The sequence below is a fragment of the Camelus ferus genome, chromosome 7, assembly GCF_009834535.1.
Source record: "Camelus ferus isolate YT-003-E chromosome 7, BCGSAC_Cfer_1.0, whole genome shotgun sequence".
Lineage (NCBI taxonomy): Eukaryota > Metazoa > Chordata > Mammalia > Artiodactyla > Camelidae > Camelus > Camelus ferus.
This window is the reverse complement of record NC_045702.1, coordinates 80,145,411-80,166,485: the sequence shown is the minus strand read 5'-3', so window position 1 is coordinate 80,166,485 and position 21,075 is coordinate 80,145,411. Positions and strand designations below refer to the sequence as shown.

At 42.2% G+C, this 21,075-nt stretch overlaps 1 protein-coding gene across 1 annotated transcript in view; it reads right to left on the bottom strand.

Moving 5' to 3' along the window:
• Positions 1-837: 837 nt before the first annotated feature.
• The window catches only part of RALA (RAS like proto-oncogene A), an 88,740-nt gene continuing 68,502 nt past the window's right edge, over positions 838-21,075 (bottom strand). Inside the window, 5 exon segments of the mRNA XM_006185292.3 lie at positions 838-1,089; positions 10,154-10,328; positions 16,061-16,224; positions 16,226-16,270; positions 18,574-18,726. Coding sequence (XP_006185354.1) covers positions 967-1,089; positions 10,154-10,328; positions 16,061-16,224; positions 16,226-16,270; positions 18,574-18,687 — 621 coding nt within the window. The 5' untranslated portion in view covers positions 18,688-18,726 and the 3' untranslated portion in view covers positions 838-966.

The following is a 21,075-nucleotide window of genomic DNA, read 5'->3' as shown; positions in this document are numbered from 1 at the left end:
GCTTGCAGAAGGGGATTTCCAGGGACCAGCATCTTAAAGAAAGAGGGTTCACTGAACCACAGCTGGTAATGAATCCTCACAGTCTACAATTATGTTACAAGTATATGCTGGCCCTTCACGTGAAACTCCCTTACAGTTAATCAAAAGCAAACAAGGAGCTCTGGAACCTTACTTGCAAGAACCAGAGTATGGCACACATTTTCAATTGGGACAGACTCCTAGCAGAGCTGTTTCTTGAGAATCTTCTATACAAAAGTTGTCCTCCATTCTAGACACACATCCCCTCACCAGGACACGCGGGCAGTGGGCCCACGCAGTGAGGACACACCCAGAATGATGGAACCGGGTAGTTTTCGGCTTCTAAATTAAGGCATATTAAAACATTTCCATGTACAAGTTTACACCACTTTTCCAAGTTAATCACCAGGTAATTAATGCAGGTTCACAGATGAATCACTCTCAATTTAACTATACGCAACAACCATGCCAGTAACTTTTTCTTCTATATTTTGCATAACAATGGTTAAAAAAGTGGTACAGTTTAACTATCATGTTCACAATTGTCATTTTTCAAGGCAGTAGAAGACCAAGACATTTTAAAATGATATAAAACTGAAGCTTTATAATCAACCAGAGGAAGTAGCCTTTCCTCCCGTTGCCCACCCCCACCTCACCTCTTGAACAGTTCAAGACAGACCACCGGCAAAACGCAAGCTCCCACGCTACATTCAGGACCGTGATAAATGTAGGCAATCATGAAATAAGTTGAACTCTGCTTCTTGGTGAAGCCACATTAATTTCTTTTTTAAGTGAATTTGACTTTCAGTGCAGCTCCAATTCATGCTTTTAGATACATAACAATTTCCAAAATGTTAAAGTAATTTCAGTCAATTGAGCCTTCGATGGCAAAGCTTATAAATTATATTTATTAGTATGGTCAAGGTAAGAAAGGAGTTTGGGCTTTGATTATAAAATGCAGCATCTTTCTCTGATTCTCTTGGCTAAACTTTTCCTCTTCTTTTTTCCATTTTTTTCTTTGCTGTCTTCCATCTTTCTGGCTCGAATTTCCCTCATTAAGTCAAAAAATACCTGAAAAGGAGAAAACAGGATAAACAGAGAGATAGTATGTGTTTGGTACTTTCCCCGAATCACAGCAGTATACCTGGGGAAAATTATATGAATGTCAAGAGCTCTTGTGTGACAAGCAGAAGGAGAGCAAAGCACAAAATTGAAGTCTGCTTCTCCAAATATATTTGAGAAACTGGGAAAATAGGAGTATTTTCTGAATTACACTTTTTGGTAAAATTTGTTTACATAATACAACCTAATCTTTCCATCTGAATTTTCCAGATAAGAATGAAAAAAAGCACAAGTGATGAAAGCTCCAAAGATAAAACTCAATGCATTACCATTTGAGTAATTTATAATTAGTAGATATAGTTTATCAATTACTATTTTAAAGTAATTTGTGCTTACTAAAATTTACATTTAATAACCTGTTTTTTTCTTCAGCTCCATTAAAAAAAAAAACAGAACTGTGGAAAATGACTGCTTCCTTTATCATTCTGATACCAGACACTAGAAAACAAATTTGTTTCTTGCACTGTATTTGAAAATTTATCAATTCTTGTTTGATGTCTAGAAATTGACAAATAAGGGGACATACGAGAATAAATTAAAAATTACTAGTGTAACAATTCAAAAGTTAAATATCAGTAACAAACGTCTGAGCGCATGCGGAGAAGGGCCGGGAAGGATGTGGACTCAGTGGACACAAACAGTTAGGACTGTGTGGAATGTACATGCATGAATTACTTTTATGGGTCACACTTCTGCATTCTGGATTTAAAAAATTCAGTTAGTATTCTGGAATAAGATAAAAACAAGTAAGATTAAAAACAAATTTAAAAGAATGCTGTAAGTAAACAGAGGTATGTTATGTAAGTGCCTTCTCAAGCACGTCCACAGCGCTCGGATGGAGACTTTAACTGAAAAGCGAGGTGCCAAGTAGTGTACACAGGTGGAGCGCACCTGTGTGTGCAGAGAGAAGTCGTGTGTATCTGCCTGCATTTTCCTTCTTTTTTTTTTTTTTTTCCGTGCATTTTCAAAAAGGAACAACGAAATGATAGACTCCAGTAACTTTATTTTCAGGAGAGGGGAGCAGGATAGAATAGTGAGGTGCCTCTCCGGAGATACTTTGTTATAATGTATGAATTCTACTTTGGAAAAGTAAATGTTTTACAGATTCAAAAATGAAATTTAAAAACACGAAAGCAACTGCTTAAAAACTGAAAATCAAACTAAAACAAAACTGTATGTCAAGTTGGTGACATAATCATACAGAGGAAACAATTATTTCAAGGGACTTTAAAAGACAACATATGGAATATTCATCTTAGAATAGATGCTAAGAATGAAAAAAGACAAATCCTAAACTTTGCTTTGTAGTTTCCTTGTTAGTAACAGTGGTATTGCTCTTTTACAACGAACATATTTATCAGGATAACACAATTATGTTACTGTAGTTTAGAAACCAAGACTTCCAGTGGGAGAGAAAAGAGATAAACACAAAATCAAAGACGTACATATCCTGAGTGCTAAAAGTGAACTGGAAATAACAGGATGAATCAGAAATAACAGTATGGTCTCTTGATTTTTTTCTTTCAATAATCCATGTGTCTTATGTCTTAGCACTATTCGCTGAAAGGCCACGAAGCAATGACAGCCCACAGCAAGGAGCACACTGGTCCCCAGGCTGTGGCCGCTAAGTCGGTTCCTGCCAGGGAGCCAGGGTTCCTCAGCTGAGTGGCTGGTCCCTGAGCTGGAGTGAGAAACAAAGCAAGGCCTGTCAGACTGACGGGCTGAGTCAGACACACAGAGCACCACCACGAAAGGACACGGAGAGTTAAACAAGGGAAAAACTGGGCACAGAACCCCAGGAAGAACGCAGTGGACCGAAACGCGGTGACATGAACCCCTTGAGTGCTTGCCCTGCTGCTGCAGCTCGTACTCCCTGCAGGTTGGGGATCTCGGGGCATTTCCGCTTCGAGTCCACAGCCGCCCAGGCCAGCCAGGGCAGAGGCCTCCAAACTAACGACGTGCAAGGATGTGTGATGAGCAGAGCACTCCCAGTGCTGCTCTGCGATGCGAGTACATCACCATGGAATGGCTAATGCAATTTTACATGAGTATCTGCAATACGCTTCCAACAAACCCCCGTGGGAGACCACCAAGGTCACCCTACCAGCGAGCGCCGTGGGAACCTTTTAAGTCTACATCAGCTAACTTAACGAATGAAAGCCAGAGGAGGCCCTGTTCCCACTGCCAAGTGGAAGGAAATGAGTGATCCGGAGTGAGAATGAAGAATTGGTTTTGATGAACTCAGGCAACTGATAATCCCCACAGCACAGGGCTTCTTGCGACTTCCAAGACACTTTCAAAGATTTCCTCTCTCCCTCGTTTCCTCCCACCCTCTTCTCTTCCTGTCCTTTCCCTTCTCTTTCCCCGGCTTTAGGGCAACCCGGTGTGTATGAAATTTGACTCTTCTGATTCCAGACTAGAGATCATAGGAAATCCTCACATAAATCAAAATAAAACAAAACTAGACAGACACAGGCTGAAAATGCTGAGCCCAGAATACTTACAGTTGAAAAAAACATATAAAAGTTATTAGAAACAACCAACATCACTCTTAAAGCATGAAGAGCTGTTAGTTTTAAATCTAAACCTTTGCCTTCACCAGTTTCTTCATTTTAAGTACGTAGCAGCCCCTAGTTCATGATGTAGACAATATTAAACTTTCAAATGGATTAAAGACCTATTATAAAAGCCAAGACAACAAGCAAGTAAAAATTATAGCTAAGTTTTTCAGCTTAGGATGGGAGAGTTTTTCTAATGAAGCCACCGAAATCAGAAGTCACAAAGGAAAAACAAAGACAAATCTGACAACATAATCTTTTAATGTCTTTCCATAGCAAAAGCTACAAGTCAGCAAAGTTAAAAGACATGGTATGGACTCGGAGACAGTATTCACAACAGATATAAATGGACAAAGGGTTGATGTCCTTAATATAAAGTGGGCTTTATGAATCAAAAAGATAAACCTCCCATTAGATCAAGGGGCAGGAAAAAAGAATCTTGAGTTCACAGAGGATCTACAAATGGCCAATGAATCAGCTACATGATGTCGCAATCAGGAAACACAAATTAAAACAAATAATCTCCCCACAGTACTGGCGACTTTTAAGGCAGTCGTGGGGAAAGGGTTTCCTCATATACCGCTGGTGGGAATGGAAGGCACTAACTACCTCCAGGGGATGACCTGTCATTAAAATTTAAAATGCACCTTTGGGATTTCTGGCCAAGACGGTGGAGCAGTAGGACCATGAGCTCACCTGCCCTCTGACTACAACACAACCACAACTGACCGCTGAACAATAATAGAGGAAAAAAAAAAAAGACTGGAACCCAGCAAAAAATTTTCTTCAACTGGAAATACAAAGAGGGAACCACAATGGGATGGTACGGGGGGTGTGCTCATGATATAACTGGGCCCCATATCCCCCGAGTGGGGGACTCAAGCTGAAGCCCTCCCACAGGGGTGACAATTCTGAGCCCCATGTCAGGCTCCCAGCCTGCGGTTCCGGCATTAGGAGGAGACCCCAGAACATCTAGTTTTGAAGGCCAGTGGGGCTTAACTCCAGGAGCCCCAATGGGACTGGGGGAAACAGAGACCTAATTCTCTTGGGAAGTGCACACAGAATCTCGTGTGCACTAGGTCCAAGGGCAGAGGCAGTGATTTCACAGGAACCTGGGCCAGACCTGCCTGCTGGTTTGGGGAGGTCTCCTGGGGAAGTAAGGGATGGCTGCGGCTCACCCTGGGGACATGAAAGCTGGTGTGGGACATTCAGGGGTCATTCATCTACATGAGCTTTCCTGGAGGCTGACATCTTGACTGGATCACCATCACCAAGACCTAGCTCCACCCAACAGCCTGTAGGCTTAAGGGCTGGGAACCTTCAGGCCAAACAACGTACTGGGTGGGAACACAGCCCCACCCATCAGCAGACTTCCTGAGCCACAAACCAGACACCGCCCTACCCGCCAGAGGTCCAGGACCAGCAGTGGACAGGCACCGACTCCTCCTACCAGGAAACCCACACATGCCTCTAGTCCAGCTTCATCTACCAGAGGCAGATACCACAGCCTGTGGAAGGAATCTACAGACACAAGCCAGGCTCTACCCTGGGACCCGATGGACCCTGGCCCTTGGGTGACAAGAGGGAATTGTGCTACTGGGATGTACAGGACGTCTCCCATGGAGAGCCACTACTCCAAGGTCAAGAAAGTAACTAACCTACCTAAAAATACAAATAGTAGACAACACAAGGCAGCAGAGGAATATCTTCTAGGTCAAGGCACAACATAAACTTCCAGAAGAAGAAATAAGTGATGATGAAATATGCAATTTATCTGAGAATTTAGAGTAATGATGGCGAAGATGTTCAGAGAACTCAAGAGGAATACAAAGGCACAGAGTGAAGTTTTTAACAAAGAACTGGAAACTATAAAGAATAACCCAAACAGAGTTGAGGAATAAAAACAAACCCAAAATGATTAACAAAATGGCAATAAGAACATATGTATCGATAATTACCTTAAATGTCAATGGATTAAATGCTCCAACCAAAAGACACAGACTGGCTGAATGGATACAAAAACAAGGCCCACATATATACGCTGTCTACAAGAGACCCACTTCAGAGCTAGAGACACATGCAGGCTCAAAGTGAGGAGATGGAAAAAGATACTCCATGCAAATGGAAACCAAAAGAAAGCTGGAGTAGCAATACTTATATCATAAAAAATAGATTTTAAAATAAAGACTGTTACAGGAGAAAAAGAAGGGCACTACATAAAGCTTCAGGGATCAATCCAAGAGGAGGATATTAACAATTGTAAATATATATGCACCCAACATAGGAGCACCTCAATATATAAGGCAATTGTTAACAGACATAAAAGGGGAAACGGACAATAACACAGTAATAGTGGGGACCTTAACAGCCCACTTTCCTTAATAGAAAGATCATCCAGACGGAAAGTCAGTAAGGAAATACAGGCCCAAAAGGACACATCAGACCAGGTGGACTTAACTGACATCTACAGCGCAGCCCATCCACAGGCATCAGAATACACATCTGAAGTGCACACGGAACACTCTCTAGAATCAACCACATGCTGGCCCACAAAGCAAACCTCAGTAAATCTAAGAAAACAGAAATCTCACCAAGCATCTTTTCTGACCACAACACTATAAGGTTCAAAATCAACTATAAGGAAAAAAAAGAAAAAAGAAAAAAAGAAAAGAAAAAAAAAAAAAAACCACTGCAAAAACTGCAAACATATGGAGGCTAAACTATATGCTACTAAACAACCAATGAGTCCCTGAAGAAATCAAAGAAGAAATAAAAAAATACTTTGAGACAAATGAAAATTAAAACACAATGATCCAGAACCTCTGGGACGCAGCAAAAGCAGTGCTAAGAGGGAAGTTTACAGCGATACATGCCTACCTCAGGGAACAAGAACAGTCTCAAATATACCACCTCACCTCACACCTAAAGCAGCTAGAGAAAGAACAAACAAAACCCAAAGTTGGTGGAAGAAAAGAAATCATAAAGATTAGAGCAGAGATAAATGAAATAGAGACAACAACAACAAAAAACTAATGAAACTAAAAGCTGGTTCTCTGAAAAGATAAACAGAATTGATAAACTTTTAGTCAGATTCGTAAAGAAAAAAAGGGAGAGGGCTCAAATTAATAAAACCAGAAATGAAAAAGGAGAAGTTACAACCGACACCACAGAAATACAAAGGATCATAAAAGGCTAATATGAACAACTATAAGCCAACAAAAAGGACGACCCAGAAGAAATGGGCAATTTCTCAGAAAGGTACAATTTGCCAAGACTGAACTAGGAAGAACCAGAAAACACGAAAAGACCAATCACAGGACTGAAATTGAATCGGTAATTAAAACACTCCCAACAAACAAAAGTCCATGTATAACAAGTTACACTTTTCCCTTTGTACTATGAATTTTTGTTCATACAATGTCCGTGTGTCCTGAATTACTTGTATAAAGAAAAAAAATTCAAAAAGAATACACTACATTTTTCTTAAAATTCTTTCCCCAACATAAAATTAGCTCTCTTGACACAATAAATCATACTCTCCTTTTTGACATCTACTAGCCTAATTTCTTTCCATTTATTTCCCCCAAGATGGTTCTTAAAATTATGAATTTAAAAAGCCAGAGCATTCAGCTAGAGGGGTACAAGGTCATCCGATGACCTGGCACCCAGTGAGCACACAGGCAGGTTTGCCAGATGGCGATTCCTCTGTGACAGGCCAGGCCCCAGCTCGACAGTTCTGATGGTCATGAAGCTATTTCACAGAGTAGTGTTAAAATCTGCCTCTTAGAAACTCCCACCCAATGGTCTGTTTGGAATCCAGATAAGGGCAAGACATGGGCATTTAAGATCTTATAGGGAGCTAGTGTCTGTTTTTGTGACAACACAGGATACTTCCCAGTTTAACAGGGGACAATATTAAAACTTGATACCCCAGAAAAATCTGTGATCAGACTTCCAGTAGTAGATGACATACAATATGGGTGATGCCACAGGTATTCCAACCATTGTTTTGAGTAAAACAGGAAAGAACCTGGGTACCCGAGCTGGCCACACCCAGAGCCAGCAGGTGCCACTACCAACCCTGTGACCTTGAGCCAGGTGCGTAACCTCTCCACACCTCAGTTTCCTCATCTAAAAAGCCAGCCTGAGAAGAGTATCCATGCCGTGTAGGGTTAAAAATGAAAATGAGTACTCACCACTGTGCCTGTCTCTTATAAGCAGGAATGAATGTTAGCTCTTGTAACTATGTATTACATTATTTCCTCTGCAAAAAACCCAAAATGTAACCTAACTTTAGACACTGAAGAGTGGCTGCAAGTTACTTTTATTTAGCCACTAAGGTACTTTATCTGGTAGCCACTCTTCAGGATAGAGCACTGAAAAATGCATCTACCTGTGATGCATTAGTTCTCCGGTGGCAACCACAGGTACCAGGTTCTTACACATCCCCCTGATGTAGGCTTGCATGTGTGCTTGTGTGCGTGTGTGTGTGTGTGTGTGTGTCAAACACAGATGGCAGCAAACTACAAGCACTGTTCTGTGCTTTTTCATTTACTAATGTTGAAGATCATTCTGTATCAGCAGAACATTTAGTTCCACCTTCATTTCTTTTTTTAAACCTTCATTTCTTTTTAATGATTATATAATATTCCATTATACGGATGCACCATAGTTTAAACCAGTCTGTTACTGGACGCTTGGATATTTCCAGTCTTTTGCTTCTACAGACAAAGCTTCAAGGACTACTACTGAAATACACTTATGTGTGGATGTATGATTTTGAACTGTATAAAGAGCTTTTAGAACTTGAATTGTTGGGGTCATAATTTTGATAGATGATTGCCAAATTGCCCTTCCATGAACACGAGAGTTCCTCTTGCTTTTTTCCTATGTGATGGGTGGGAAAAAAAAAAAAAGTCGTATTTTCAACCTGCACTTCCCTTTTTATAAGTGAGACTAAGCCTCTTTTCAAGTTTAAAAGAGATTAGCATTTCTTTTCTGTGACATGCCTGTTTATGTTTTTTGACCACTTTCCCACCGGGCTGTTGGTCTTCCTCCTGTCCTGTGACAGCTCTGATGAGGCACACGATGGTGCTTTCCCAGGGCCTCTGACGCCAGCAGGTGACACCCCAGGACTACTTACTGCAAGCCCCAGAGCCCGGCCAGTTTCTGTTTGCCCCCTCTCCCCACTCCCCTTGGTTCAAGTCAGTTTTAGAGTGTGTTCTACAAACTGCTCAAAACATCAAACAGGAGGAAGCAAAGTATATATGTGCCATGATAATGTTCACTGTTGCCTTTCAAAACCCCAAACACACTATTCTCATTAGTAATTTAAAAAACATTTGTCATAACCTTAGAGAGAACTGGTACACTGAGAAGGCAGGTGGCACTCATTTTGTACAGCTATCTTGGACCTATAGGAGTGTGACCATGTGACTGGAAAATAAAATCAGCTGAAGACAGTAATGACACTTTTAAGACCTACAGTAAATGAACAGAAAGAATCTCTAATTTTCTTAACATAATGATGTCTGGACCAGGATTATAAATCCACAGGCACAGAAGACCAGTCCACTAACCCTGTGGCCACCCAGAGCAGTGTGACCCCAAGTGTGTGCCACTGTCCCCAGTCTGAGCACAGGGATCTGGCCAGATGTGCAAATTCTCAGGCCCCATCCCAGACCAAACAAATCAAAATCTCTGGCGGAAGACCCAGGAATCTGTGTTTATAACAAGGCAATTCTTCTGCACGTTCGTTCTTGAGGGGTGCCTGGAAGAGCCTAGATACTTGGGGGCTGAAAAAGGCCCCACCCTGAAGGCTCCCAGAGCCGGTGTCCGCAGCCCAACGGCACTCCTCAGGACTGAGTGGTCTCCCGGTGGGATGACAGGCGCCTGGGGGGGCTCCCGGAAACAAGGTAAGGGTGCTCCTCCCCTGGCCTCCAGGAAGGGCCAGTGTGAACAAAGGGTGAAGATAAGGGACTCGGGAGGGAACAGAGGATGAGGGTGGGGAGGGCAGCTGTGGTGAAGGAGGTTTCCAAATCCTCCCCGCTGGGAGGCACCTGCACTTGGGAGAACGCAAAGGGGGCTGGGCAGGTGTGAGCCCCGAGGACTCGCACAGGTCCTTCTAGGTTCGCCAGCCAATAAGGACGGGGAGAAGAAAAAGAAAAGGCAGGGATTCAGGTCAGGAAATCCTGTCAATGCTTTGAAAAAAAAGGGAAAAAAGAAAAGTACACGTAGCTGCGGTGTGTCGTGTTTTAGTGCCTCCTGGGAACCAAAGGACACGGTGAAGCAGGAAACTCCCAACACGTTAGACTTGAGCATTCAGGGCTGATAAAAACCAACACGTAGTAAATCTCTACCTGAAAGTCTCAGAATCGCGAGACAGAATGGAGCCGAGTTAGAACAGATCCACCGATTTTTAACATGAGGTAGTGGTCCGGAGAGCCACCTCTTACCTTGTCAACATTAGCTCGCGTTTTAGCAGATGTTTCCACGTAGTTAACATTCCACTGATCGGCTCTGGTTTTTGCCTCTTCTACAGAAACCTGCCTTTTATCTTCTAAATCTGATTTGTTTCCAACGAGCAGAAATGGAACGTTCTCATCTTCTTTTACTCTTAAAATCTGCTCCCTGGATAAGAGAAAATGAGCAAGAAATAGTAACATTATCTCTACATGTTAAAATAACAAAATAACAAATACCATATGCAGTTAGCATTTAGTTCTGTTTCTATACAATAACAATTAGCTCATTTATTACACAGAGGAAACACGCAGCACAGCTTCCTTTTTCTATCAGTCATCTGAGTTACGCACTCACTTCACTGATGAAGGAGAAATACACCAAAGAAGAGATGATCACTATGGCAGGAGAGGCACCAAATCCAAGTAACAAATGCAACTACCTGCTAAATGCTTTTTAAAAAATTAAACTTTTATGTTAGAATGGTTTCAGATTTGCAGAGAAGCTGTGAAGGTAGTTCAGAGTTCTCACACGCCCCACACTGAGTTTCCCCGGCTGTTAACGCTGCACGTTAGTGTGGTACATTTATCACAATTTATGGAACAATACTGATACGAGTGTGCTCCGGTGTGCCTTACTGCGCTCACAAACTGAATGTTTGGAGCGGCCCTGCATCAGCTCGCTTATGTCTGCATGTCACATTTTGGTAATTCTTGAAATATTTCAAACTTCTCCATTATTATATTTGTTATGGTGATCTGTGGTCAGTAATCTCAGATGTTATTAATATGACCAGCTGAAGGTTCTGGTGACATTTAGCTTTTTTTTTTTTTTTTTGGCAATAAATTACTTTAAGGTACGAATGTTGTTTTTGGGGGGACATTAAAAAAGTGTGCTGTTGAACACTTAACAGACTATAGTGTAAACATAACTTTCATATGCACTGGGAAACCAAAAAATTCATATGACTCACTTTGTTGGGATATTTGCTTTATTGTGGTGGTCTGGAACCAACCCACAGTCTCTCCCAGGGGAGTCTGTACATTGTTATTAACTAAAGTCCACACGTTATTCAGATGTTCTTAGTTTCTACCTGGTGTCCTTCTTCTGTTCCAAGATCCCACCTGGGACACCACGTGACATTTAGTCATCATTTCTCCTTAGATGCCACTTAGCTGTGGCAGTTTTCAGACTTTTCTTGTTTTTAATGACCTTGACAGTTTTGAGGAGTACTGGTCAGGTAATCTGCAGAAAATCTCTCAGTTGGGATTTGTCGGATGTTCTTCTCATGATCAGCTGGGGTCATGGGATTTGCGGAGGAGACCACAGGAGGGAGAGAATGCCATTTTTATCATGTCATATCAAGGGTACCACTACATGTTTTTAAAGCCCCACGCATGCCAGAAATATCTGGAAGTCAGCTGCTGAGCATAGATTTTTGTATTTAGAGATAAATTATATGTGGTGAAGTGTCATCAATTTTAAAGGTGTCAGGGCTCTGCCCTTCCTAATCATGTGACTTTGAGCAAAGTACTTCTTTGCCTCAGTTTCCTCGCCTGTAAAATAGAGCTGACAAGAAAACCTTACATATGTGATTGCTCTAAGGATTCAATGTGAAGTGTGTAGAATTGTGACTGGCACTCAGTAAATATTCAATAAATGTTAGTTGTTCTAAATGATTATTATTAACCTACTGGAAAAAGATGTTTTCTTATAAAATCAGCAGATGAAAGAAATATGTAAGACTTAGGTTTATTCTCTTGCTATCTTACAGATGCCTCTCCTTTGAAATTATTTAGAGATGCTGAAGCTTATAGGAACACAAACATTGCAGACTAAGAGAGAAATGAGAAACTCACAGGGGTTGTTAGTATGACAGATCAGCACAGCACACTTGACTTTGCAGGGGTCCTGCAGTGATGTCTGAGGCCGGGTATAAAGCGTGGCCACAGTTCACTCACATTAGTCTATTCTGTGCTGCTTAGAAGACGTCTCCTGAACGCTGCCACCACCACCTGCACTGCTGCTAGCAGCGGCCTAACGCTCACGACGCGCCCGGTGCTTTAACTGTTCCAAGTACTTTACGTACACTATCTCGTTTAATCCTCAGCCCAAACCCACAGAGTTACTACAATTATTACTGTAGTGGGATGTAGTCATCCCACTACAGTAAGGAAACCAAGGCCCAGAAAATTATGCAGCTCACTCAGAGTCCTGGCTAAGCAGAACCAGGATCTGAATCTGCGACGTCTAACGCCAGAGCGCACACAGTTTCCATGCTGGACACCACAGGGCCTCCCCAGGAGGGAATATCTAAGGGAACAAACCCTGTTCCCGACTGTTTAGTTTCCAAAAGTTCTTCATCACTGAGAGACCTCTCCCTCTGACACAGAAATGGACACCGAGGTGTCCACTGAGCACTGGGGTGAGGTTCCCTGTGTCGTATGACATGTCCCCTGCGTGGAAGAGGGACCCTTCTTTATTACACACAAGTAATCAGATCAAACCAGTGGGAGAGATGAGGTAAATGAATGGGAGAGGAAAGCGTGGATCATATAATGATAATTTCACCTTTCTGAAAAAATGTTTTCAATTACTTGTTTCAGTGGAGGGTTGGCATTGATACTAACAAAGCAACCAGAGAGATTATAATGCAATGTCACAGAACACTTTATATAATTTTAAAAAATGCCATATATAAAAATGCTTAATACATTTTTAAAAAATACACAGTAGGGAACGAAGCTGTATTTTTAAAAGGAAACTTCCCATATTCCATTTTAACAACATGGAATGTGGCGACCATGTGATGTTGAAAAGAGCCATCATTCATTCAGTGACAGCCGGTACAGCAGGGTTGTTAAAAGCAAGAATCTGGAGGCAGACCTTCCGGATTTTAATGGCTTTGCCATCCTGACTGCATGACTGGGGGCAAGTCACTGAGCCTCTCTGTGCTTCAGTTTCTTCATTTATAAATTTGGAGACTTTATTTAAAAAATCAGATTTAAGAAGCCACTAATTGTAAGCACTATTGTATACACTACTAAGAAAAATGGCTGCCAATTACCACTATAAGATGTCAAGACTATAAAACACAGCTCTGACTTTAAGAGATGAGAAAATGTGAAAACATGTGTCTCGGAATTTATGAAACATGGTAAGAGTATCTACCTCATCTGTGTTAAGGCTCAGAACAGTGTCCAGTACACAGTAAGAACTTTATGAGAATTAGATATTTATTATTTATATTATCATTTTATTCACCTGACTACTGATGAAGTAGCAAAAGTTCTAACAGATTCAATGCTTGCAGGAAGTTCTTTGGACCTGAATTCTTACGTTTTCTGATGTGAATAAACTGCGAACCACACAGTCACTTCCATCCTTCACTGATTTGAACTTACCTTGAACATCCTTTCAGGAAGTAAAAATGTTAACTGCGCCTGGTAACCGAGCGACACACGCTTAGCTGGGGTTTGCTACAGAGCACCGTGCTATTTCCCACCAGTCATGTGATTTCTTGCAAAAAGCTTGTCAACACTCACCACTGCTGCTTGTTAAATTTATGAGGTATTTGTGAAGAGGATTTTGGTCAATCACAATCCTTTTCCAGTGCTGGTAACAACAAATTTGCTGTGACTTTCTTAACCAGTTTCCTTCGTGATCAACAGCTGGAACTAAGATGTTAACAAGTGACTCTCCACTCAGACTCGCTAACCGTCAGCAATGTGAGCCTGCCCCTGGTGTTTGTGATTCTAGCACTTTTGTCCATTCATATATAATATATATGGTATATTTATTGAAATTAATTAGTGACTATATACATTTATTTCAATACCCACTAAGCTACTCTGAGTCAGGTGCTCACGGAAGTCTGATACTGAAATGACAGTGTGATGACTGCCGTCAGAAACATGGTCATAGAACACCTGGCCCACTGAGTTCAGAGGTGAGAAGACAATATTCTTTAGAGTTAACAAGTTGGTTTTATGAGCTACTTTCCTGGATGTCAGAGAAAGGCGATGCTCTGTCTATAACCTTCACAGACATTTTACTTAATGTGGTGCTCCCTTCAAATAAGAGTTTTAGACGCTAGTATAGAATTTTAGAATAGGAAATGCACCTGGACAAACTGGTCCAACTTCTTCATTTCTGACATCAGGAGAGTGAGAACCAAAAGGGAAGAGAGTTTTCTAGGTCTTCTAATATTTCTATCAAACATCTACTAAGCACTATACGTTACATGCTAGCAACCGTGCTAGATATGGGCCCTCGGGAGGCTGAAACGGACAGAAATGGGAGCTGCTCTCCAGAGCTGTTACCTTGTCAGGAAAAACACCTATAAATCAGTCTCAGCCTAGAAGTGTGGTGACTGTGCTGCTGGAGCTGTGGCGGGTCCGTCGCTCTCACAGGTGAGGAGACAATGACTCTGCCTTGGTGATGGGAGGCCCAGGAAGCTAAAGAGAGGAGTTGACATCGTGCTGTACTTGGCAGGTTAGACCATGTGCAGTGCCCCCTGTGACCATTCAGACCACCTCAAAGATGGCTTTCCTACTGCCAGTCAGTTACTAGGACCACTTTTTATTTATGAGAAGGCCAAACACACTGGAGGTACACTGGAAGGGTGATGAATGATTCACTTATTTTCTGTAATAGCAACAGCCCAAGATCTTTCTCTCTTGGTATAAAAATACCTAACATTCCCTCGAGATACCACTTTGACTTTGGTGACTATGGTGACAAAATTTATTCCATTACCTAGAACAGGACCTGCTACATAATAAGCACTCAAATCTTTTCTGAATGAATGAAAAACACTGACACTTATGTAACTTTCAACATGTCTCCAAGGATTATGAGTTACCAGAATCTGTCATCCTTCGCACTTAATCACATACAAAACTCCTTTCCTATAGAAGCCAACAAACTTAATTTTACACACAAAGCTATAAAGTTTCTCAATGACATGCTTTTTTGCAAAGAATCCTGTAAGTCCTTGAGACCTTCAAGTGTACAGAAAAAGCAGAAAAAGGAGTGCTTTGTACTGAGCCCAGGTTTGGTTTTTTGCTTAACTACTTGAATTGGCGTCTTTCCTCATCTGTGGAAATCCTTCTTACCCTTCGAGGTTATCTGTCTCGTGGAGGCCTCCCAGCTTCCCTCCTCTCCTGGTTCCCCTCCATATCTCCTACTTTTGTCACTAACTTGCTCTTGGTACATGCCTTATTCAACTAGGCTGTGTGAATTCTGAAAACAGAGGACCTATTACATGCTTCTTTTGTGTCCCCTACACCAAAGCGGACAACGCAGAAGTAAAAATACATACGAAGAATGCTTGTGATTATGCGTGTATTCATGCACTTAATTTTGCTATATGTACTTAGGTATCTCTCCTTCACCAACACCCCCCTCAGAGCCAAATGGATGACAGATTCTGATTATCAATAAGATATAAAAAATACTGTGTACCAAAACCTAGTGTGCCGATCTATGGTATTATTATTTCTACTAGAAATTCAGTCCGTGCCATCAGCGCATCCATGGTGTGAGGACGACGGCGAGGTGCCTGTGGAGCATGACACAGGTGCGGAGAAACCAGACCTGAAACTGGGTCAGAGTTCCAGCGTGGGATCCCAGTGTCGCGGTACTGTGCTCGAGGGGAGGACTTGCAGTGCACAGAGGGACCCTGGGTGCTGAGGCCATCACACACTCAAGCGCCTGCACAGCCGGCCCTGGGAGAGCCTGTGGTCAGGCTGTGCGGGGTGCACCGAACACCCGAGCACAAGCAGGCAGGCTGTCAGTCAGGGAGGGAGCAGACACGAGTGGACACCGAGGGAAAGGCTACCGCGTCAGGGCCCCTGGTCGGCCACCTGCTTCTGGGGAAGAAGCTGTCCCTGACCCACCTGAAGTCGGCCGTGGCTGCAAAGGACTCCATCTCGGTGATAGAGAAGACGCAGAGGAAGCCCTCGCCGCTGCGGAAGTAGTTGTCTCGGATGGCGGCGTAGTCCTCCTGCCCAGCTGTGTCCAGGATGTCGATCTGCACCTCCTCCCCGTCCAGCACCACCTTTCTTGCGATAGCTGTCCGCCTTGGTAGGCTCATAGTCCTCCACAAACTGCGAAGGACGGAAAGCGCGCCGGTTTTGACATTAGCTCTACTTTCAAAACTTACTTTGAAATACAGATTCCCACGAAGTTGCCAAAATGGTACAGAGAGGTCGCCTGTGACCTTCATTCAGTTTTCCCCAACGGTAAAAACTACATTCATTGAAAATTTTCATGTTAGACCATTTGGCGGCTTCCTCTGTTACAAACAGTGGGGTTGAACTATTAGCTCTAGGCTGTTTACAGCTTGAAAATTGTGCCTTTTTTCTTCCTTGAAACACTATACTTGCAAAAACTACTACACTTAGGTTTTGTCTAACGTTTGAGAACCTTTCCTATGGGACTCTAAAATACGTTTTCATGCCAGAATTGTGGAAGTTACTTTAAACTAAGTCAATATTTAGGTAAGCATTGAAAGCATGGTTAAATCTTTTCTTTCTCCAAAATGAATCAAGTCAAAAGAGCAGCTTAGACTACTCTGTAGAATGCTAAACCTGGAACTCCGAGATTTCTCCCTAAACTTCCGATTTTTTAAATGGTACAATTAAACAACTTCACATTCTATCTTTAACCCCCTAAATCTCACCTTGATATTTTGGATCAGTGTCTCATTGTTGGTGTGTGTGTATGTATATAAAACATACTTTCATGGCTTTTATTCTTATAAATACTTTCATTATCTGAGATTTTCTTATTTATTTGCTCAGCGTCTGTATTCCCTGACTAGAACTTCACCCCGGGAGGCAGGGACCTTGACTATTCTACTTGTCACTGCATCTCCAAAGCCTAGAATAGTGCCTGGTACATGGCAGACATGCGACAAATAATTATTAAAAACTCAAACTGTGTATTTTTAATTGTAAAAGCTATAGAATATTCTACCATAACTACATGCTAATATTTTATGAATATTAAATATTTACAACCATTTATATTTGATGACCAGAAATATCCAGATATATCAGATAATATTATGAATATTAAGTAAATATTAAATATTTATGAATATCAAATGCAAGTTTAACCATTCATCAAATGTCAGGCCTGTGAATATTCTTACTTTTGACCTCCTTATTATCAAGAAGGGGGCTGCTTTAAGATTTAGTTTGAAAGAAGAGGAGCTATTAAGATGAACAGAATGAAAAACAGAATAGGCAAATTGGTAATTTCAAGTATCATTTCAGTCTCCCTTGTTCAAACTTTTTATTATCATCACCAACAACACGACAAGTGAATGGATTTAAGAGTTCTGTGTGTGAAAGAAATGCTGGTGGGGAAGCGATGAAAAGAGACAGACACTGGGTGTAAAAATCTGCAGGAGTTTTTGTCAGACCAGGTTTGACATTTAGTTGCTCATCAGAGACCACTCTTCTTGGGCAGGCTGGGTAGCCTCTCTGAGGTTCTGTTTTCTCATCTGTAAAACGGGCGATGCCACGACCTACCACACAGGACTGTTCTCAGGATTAGGTAAGAAAGAGCAACCATAAATCCTTGCTTCTATTTGGGAGGAAGGAGAATTGAGGATAAATAATTTAAATTTGATTATGAACTCTTCAATCATTTAGCCTAGATAACAGTCTTCTAAGGAAGGAACATATTGCTGTCTACAGGCTGAGACTTTAATTCTGGGGTGATAAAGTCTGATATACTTTATCAGGCACACAAATCTGTAACCTGTCCAGTAATTTTTATTTTAAGGACACAGCCTTTACCTGTCTAGTGGAGAGTGTGGTGCCATGCCAAATACACTCAGTCAGTCATCAGAGACACAATAACTAACTGACTTTTTCACTAACGTTATTATTAAAAGATGCCTTATGTATATTAACCTCAAGTCTCAATTAGGTACTATATCCACCAGTACTATTAATTCAAGGTGGAACTCACCATTTAAACACTAAAAATAAAAAAGCCACAGTTAGATTGCTCAGAAATAGGTACTGTTTCCCATTTTGTTTTGTTTTTTAAAAGCATAAGGATTTTAAGGACCTTGAGTTCTTGACTGTTTTTGGGAGGAGGTGGGCTGGGGGTTGTAATTAGGTTTATTTATTTTTGGAAGAAGTACTGGGGACTGAACCCAGGACCTCATGCATGCCAAGCATGCGCTCTACTGCTTGAGAGACACCCTCCCCCTCTGACTTGTTAAGTTAAGTTGTATACAAATGTTGGCTCTGAATTTAAAAACAGGAAAAAAAAAAAACAAACTAGTAGCTTTCAAGGATGCAAGGCATCCATCTGAAATAGCATCAAAACCAAGCCGGAGAAATACTCTGAAAGCCCAACCTTTGATATCCGGGACACAGCCAGCACCTACCTCATCATACATGAACTGCAGCGTCAGAGCGGACTTGCCCACGCCGCCGCTGCCCACCATGATGACTTTGTGTAAGGCCAAAGAGTTCTGACCCTTGGGCTTATTTGCAGCCATCCTGTGTCACAGAGTTGTCACCAACTGATTAAGAGGAATCTAAAAAGAATGAAAGAACAAGCAATGCTCAGCACGCTCTTCTTCAGAATTCCAGTGTAGGAAAGAGAGATGACATCCTTAGGCTTCAAGATACCAGTTTTCATTCTGCAGTGATTTTAAACAGATGGCAAATGAAGTATGCTCAGTTAGGGGAAGAGCCACTTATCAGAGAACACCGTGGTAGTAAGACAAGTATATGACTCAAGGGCATTTCTCTGATAATAGTTTTCAGTGATGAGCTCGGTGACTGAAAGCGAAAATTTCCCATTGCAGTCAGATGCTGACAATAACAGAGTATTAGCTGTATCAGAATATAGTCACACAGATAATAAAAACAGGCTGCATGATCACTTTGTTTTCACATTAACCTCTATCAGCAGTTAACTGAAGAGATGCCTTTTCTAATTTCGGTGAGAAACAACTGACTAAAAAAAAAAAAAACAAAACCCAAAACAAAAACAAATCCCAAAAAACCCTCATCCTAACAAGTTGGCAGTAAAGGTAAAAATAGAATCTAAGAAATTGAAAAGTTGTGCTCTACACTGGAATTTGACACAATATTGTAAAATAACTGTAACTCAATAAAAAAAATGTTAAAAAAAATAGAATCTAAGACTACTCTTAGATTGTATACCCCAACTCCCAAGCACCATTAGGGCAACATCTGCATATCTGGAGAGGGATGGAAAATCTGACTGACATACCTGGATCGAGTATGCCCTCCCTTCCCTTAGCACACACACGTGTTAACCACATCCATGTGCCCAGGGTGGGAAGAGCGGGTGGTGATGGGCAATGCCGGCCCCCGGTGGCCCCTGGCCCCGGGGCAGGCCTTAGAAGAAGAGGCGGAGAGGTCACAAGCACCGCGGAGGCCCGCGCCAGGAGGCTTCTCGTTACTAGCGGAGCCGGGGGTTGCGCCTTCCTTCTCAGCATCTCTCTGACTTGTTTTGGTCACAGCACAGCTTTTCCAAGCTGCGTCTCACAGGTCCACCCCCAGCCCTGCCTACTTGTCTACCTTATGGCTCGGCTGCATCCGAGCCACACCGATCGCTTCCGATTCTTCACACGCTCCTCTCTGCCTCTTGGCCTCCGCCATGCAGCTTCCTCCAATACTTGTCTTCAACCTGGCTAACTGCTCTCAGTTCTGGGGTCTCAGCCTCACCTGGAACTCTCAGTGAGGCTCTCCCCTGCCCGGGGCTCATATAGCGCCTGATACTTTTCCTCCACAGCCATTCGCACAGGGTGACATTGCTGAGTGTGTGAGCTGTTTCACAGGGCTCTTCTTCCCTGATACACCAGAAGCAACTTGAGCGCAGGCGCCATGTCCACCTGGTTCACTTCATGCTTAACATTACTAACAGGGCTCGGCAAAATCAGCCATTCTGCACATCTGTGTCGGATGAGCGGATAAATGCCGGAGTGTGACCCAGCCTTGGGAAGCGCTTTATCTGCACTGGTACGAAGCAGCTATTGCTGTCAGAGATGCAATGACAAGGAGAGTCCGCTGTGGGCTGGTGCCTCATGTGCGGGCTGTGCAGGGTGCACTCAGGCCGCCCCAGAAATCATGCCCAATACGGAAAAGTCTTAAGGAAAAAACAAACAAGCCAACCCCATAACCTTGCTATCCATTTAACAACACGGGTGTGTTACACTTCGTTTGAGACCGCTTCAATGTGCATGGAGCATGACTGGGATCACGCCCTATACGCAGTTTTTGATCCTGTTACTCTTATGTTACATCATGAACATTTTAGCACAGGCAGCTTGAACTGTGAAGCATATGGCGGAGAATCCACATTTGGAGGCTGAAAAGTTCGATTTATCTCGATAAACAAGGACTGAGTCCCATTTCTTTCTACACACCAAGGACATGATCACTGGATTCTGAATGATTGTCACTGCTCAGAAACAGTGAAAATTAATAGTATCTTTCAGATGAGTAACTAAAAGTCTACAGACACGATGTGTAAGCAAGCGTACGGAGCATGCTGACGCCGGGGCTCCCAAACAGGCCAGGAAATGACTTCTTTCTCACTATTATGACCCTAACTGGAATCTTTTCATGGCTATGTAACTACTGTTTTATTTTTAGAACAGTCATATCACATGAGCCCAGGGTGTTACCATATCAATTAATACTCTAAGAATTGTGTGTGTTTTAGGGCAAAACGTTAGCAGTTACACCAACTAGGGTACAACACTTTTCCTTCCGGAACAATTTAAAATATAGTCTGTGGCTTAGAAAAGGAAGATTCCTAAAGACATTTTTCCAAAGTGCACATACTCCTCAAGAACCACGAGCTGCACATCCCAGCCTTCAAGAGGCTGTCCAGGAAAAGACCTCCTCTC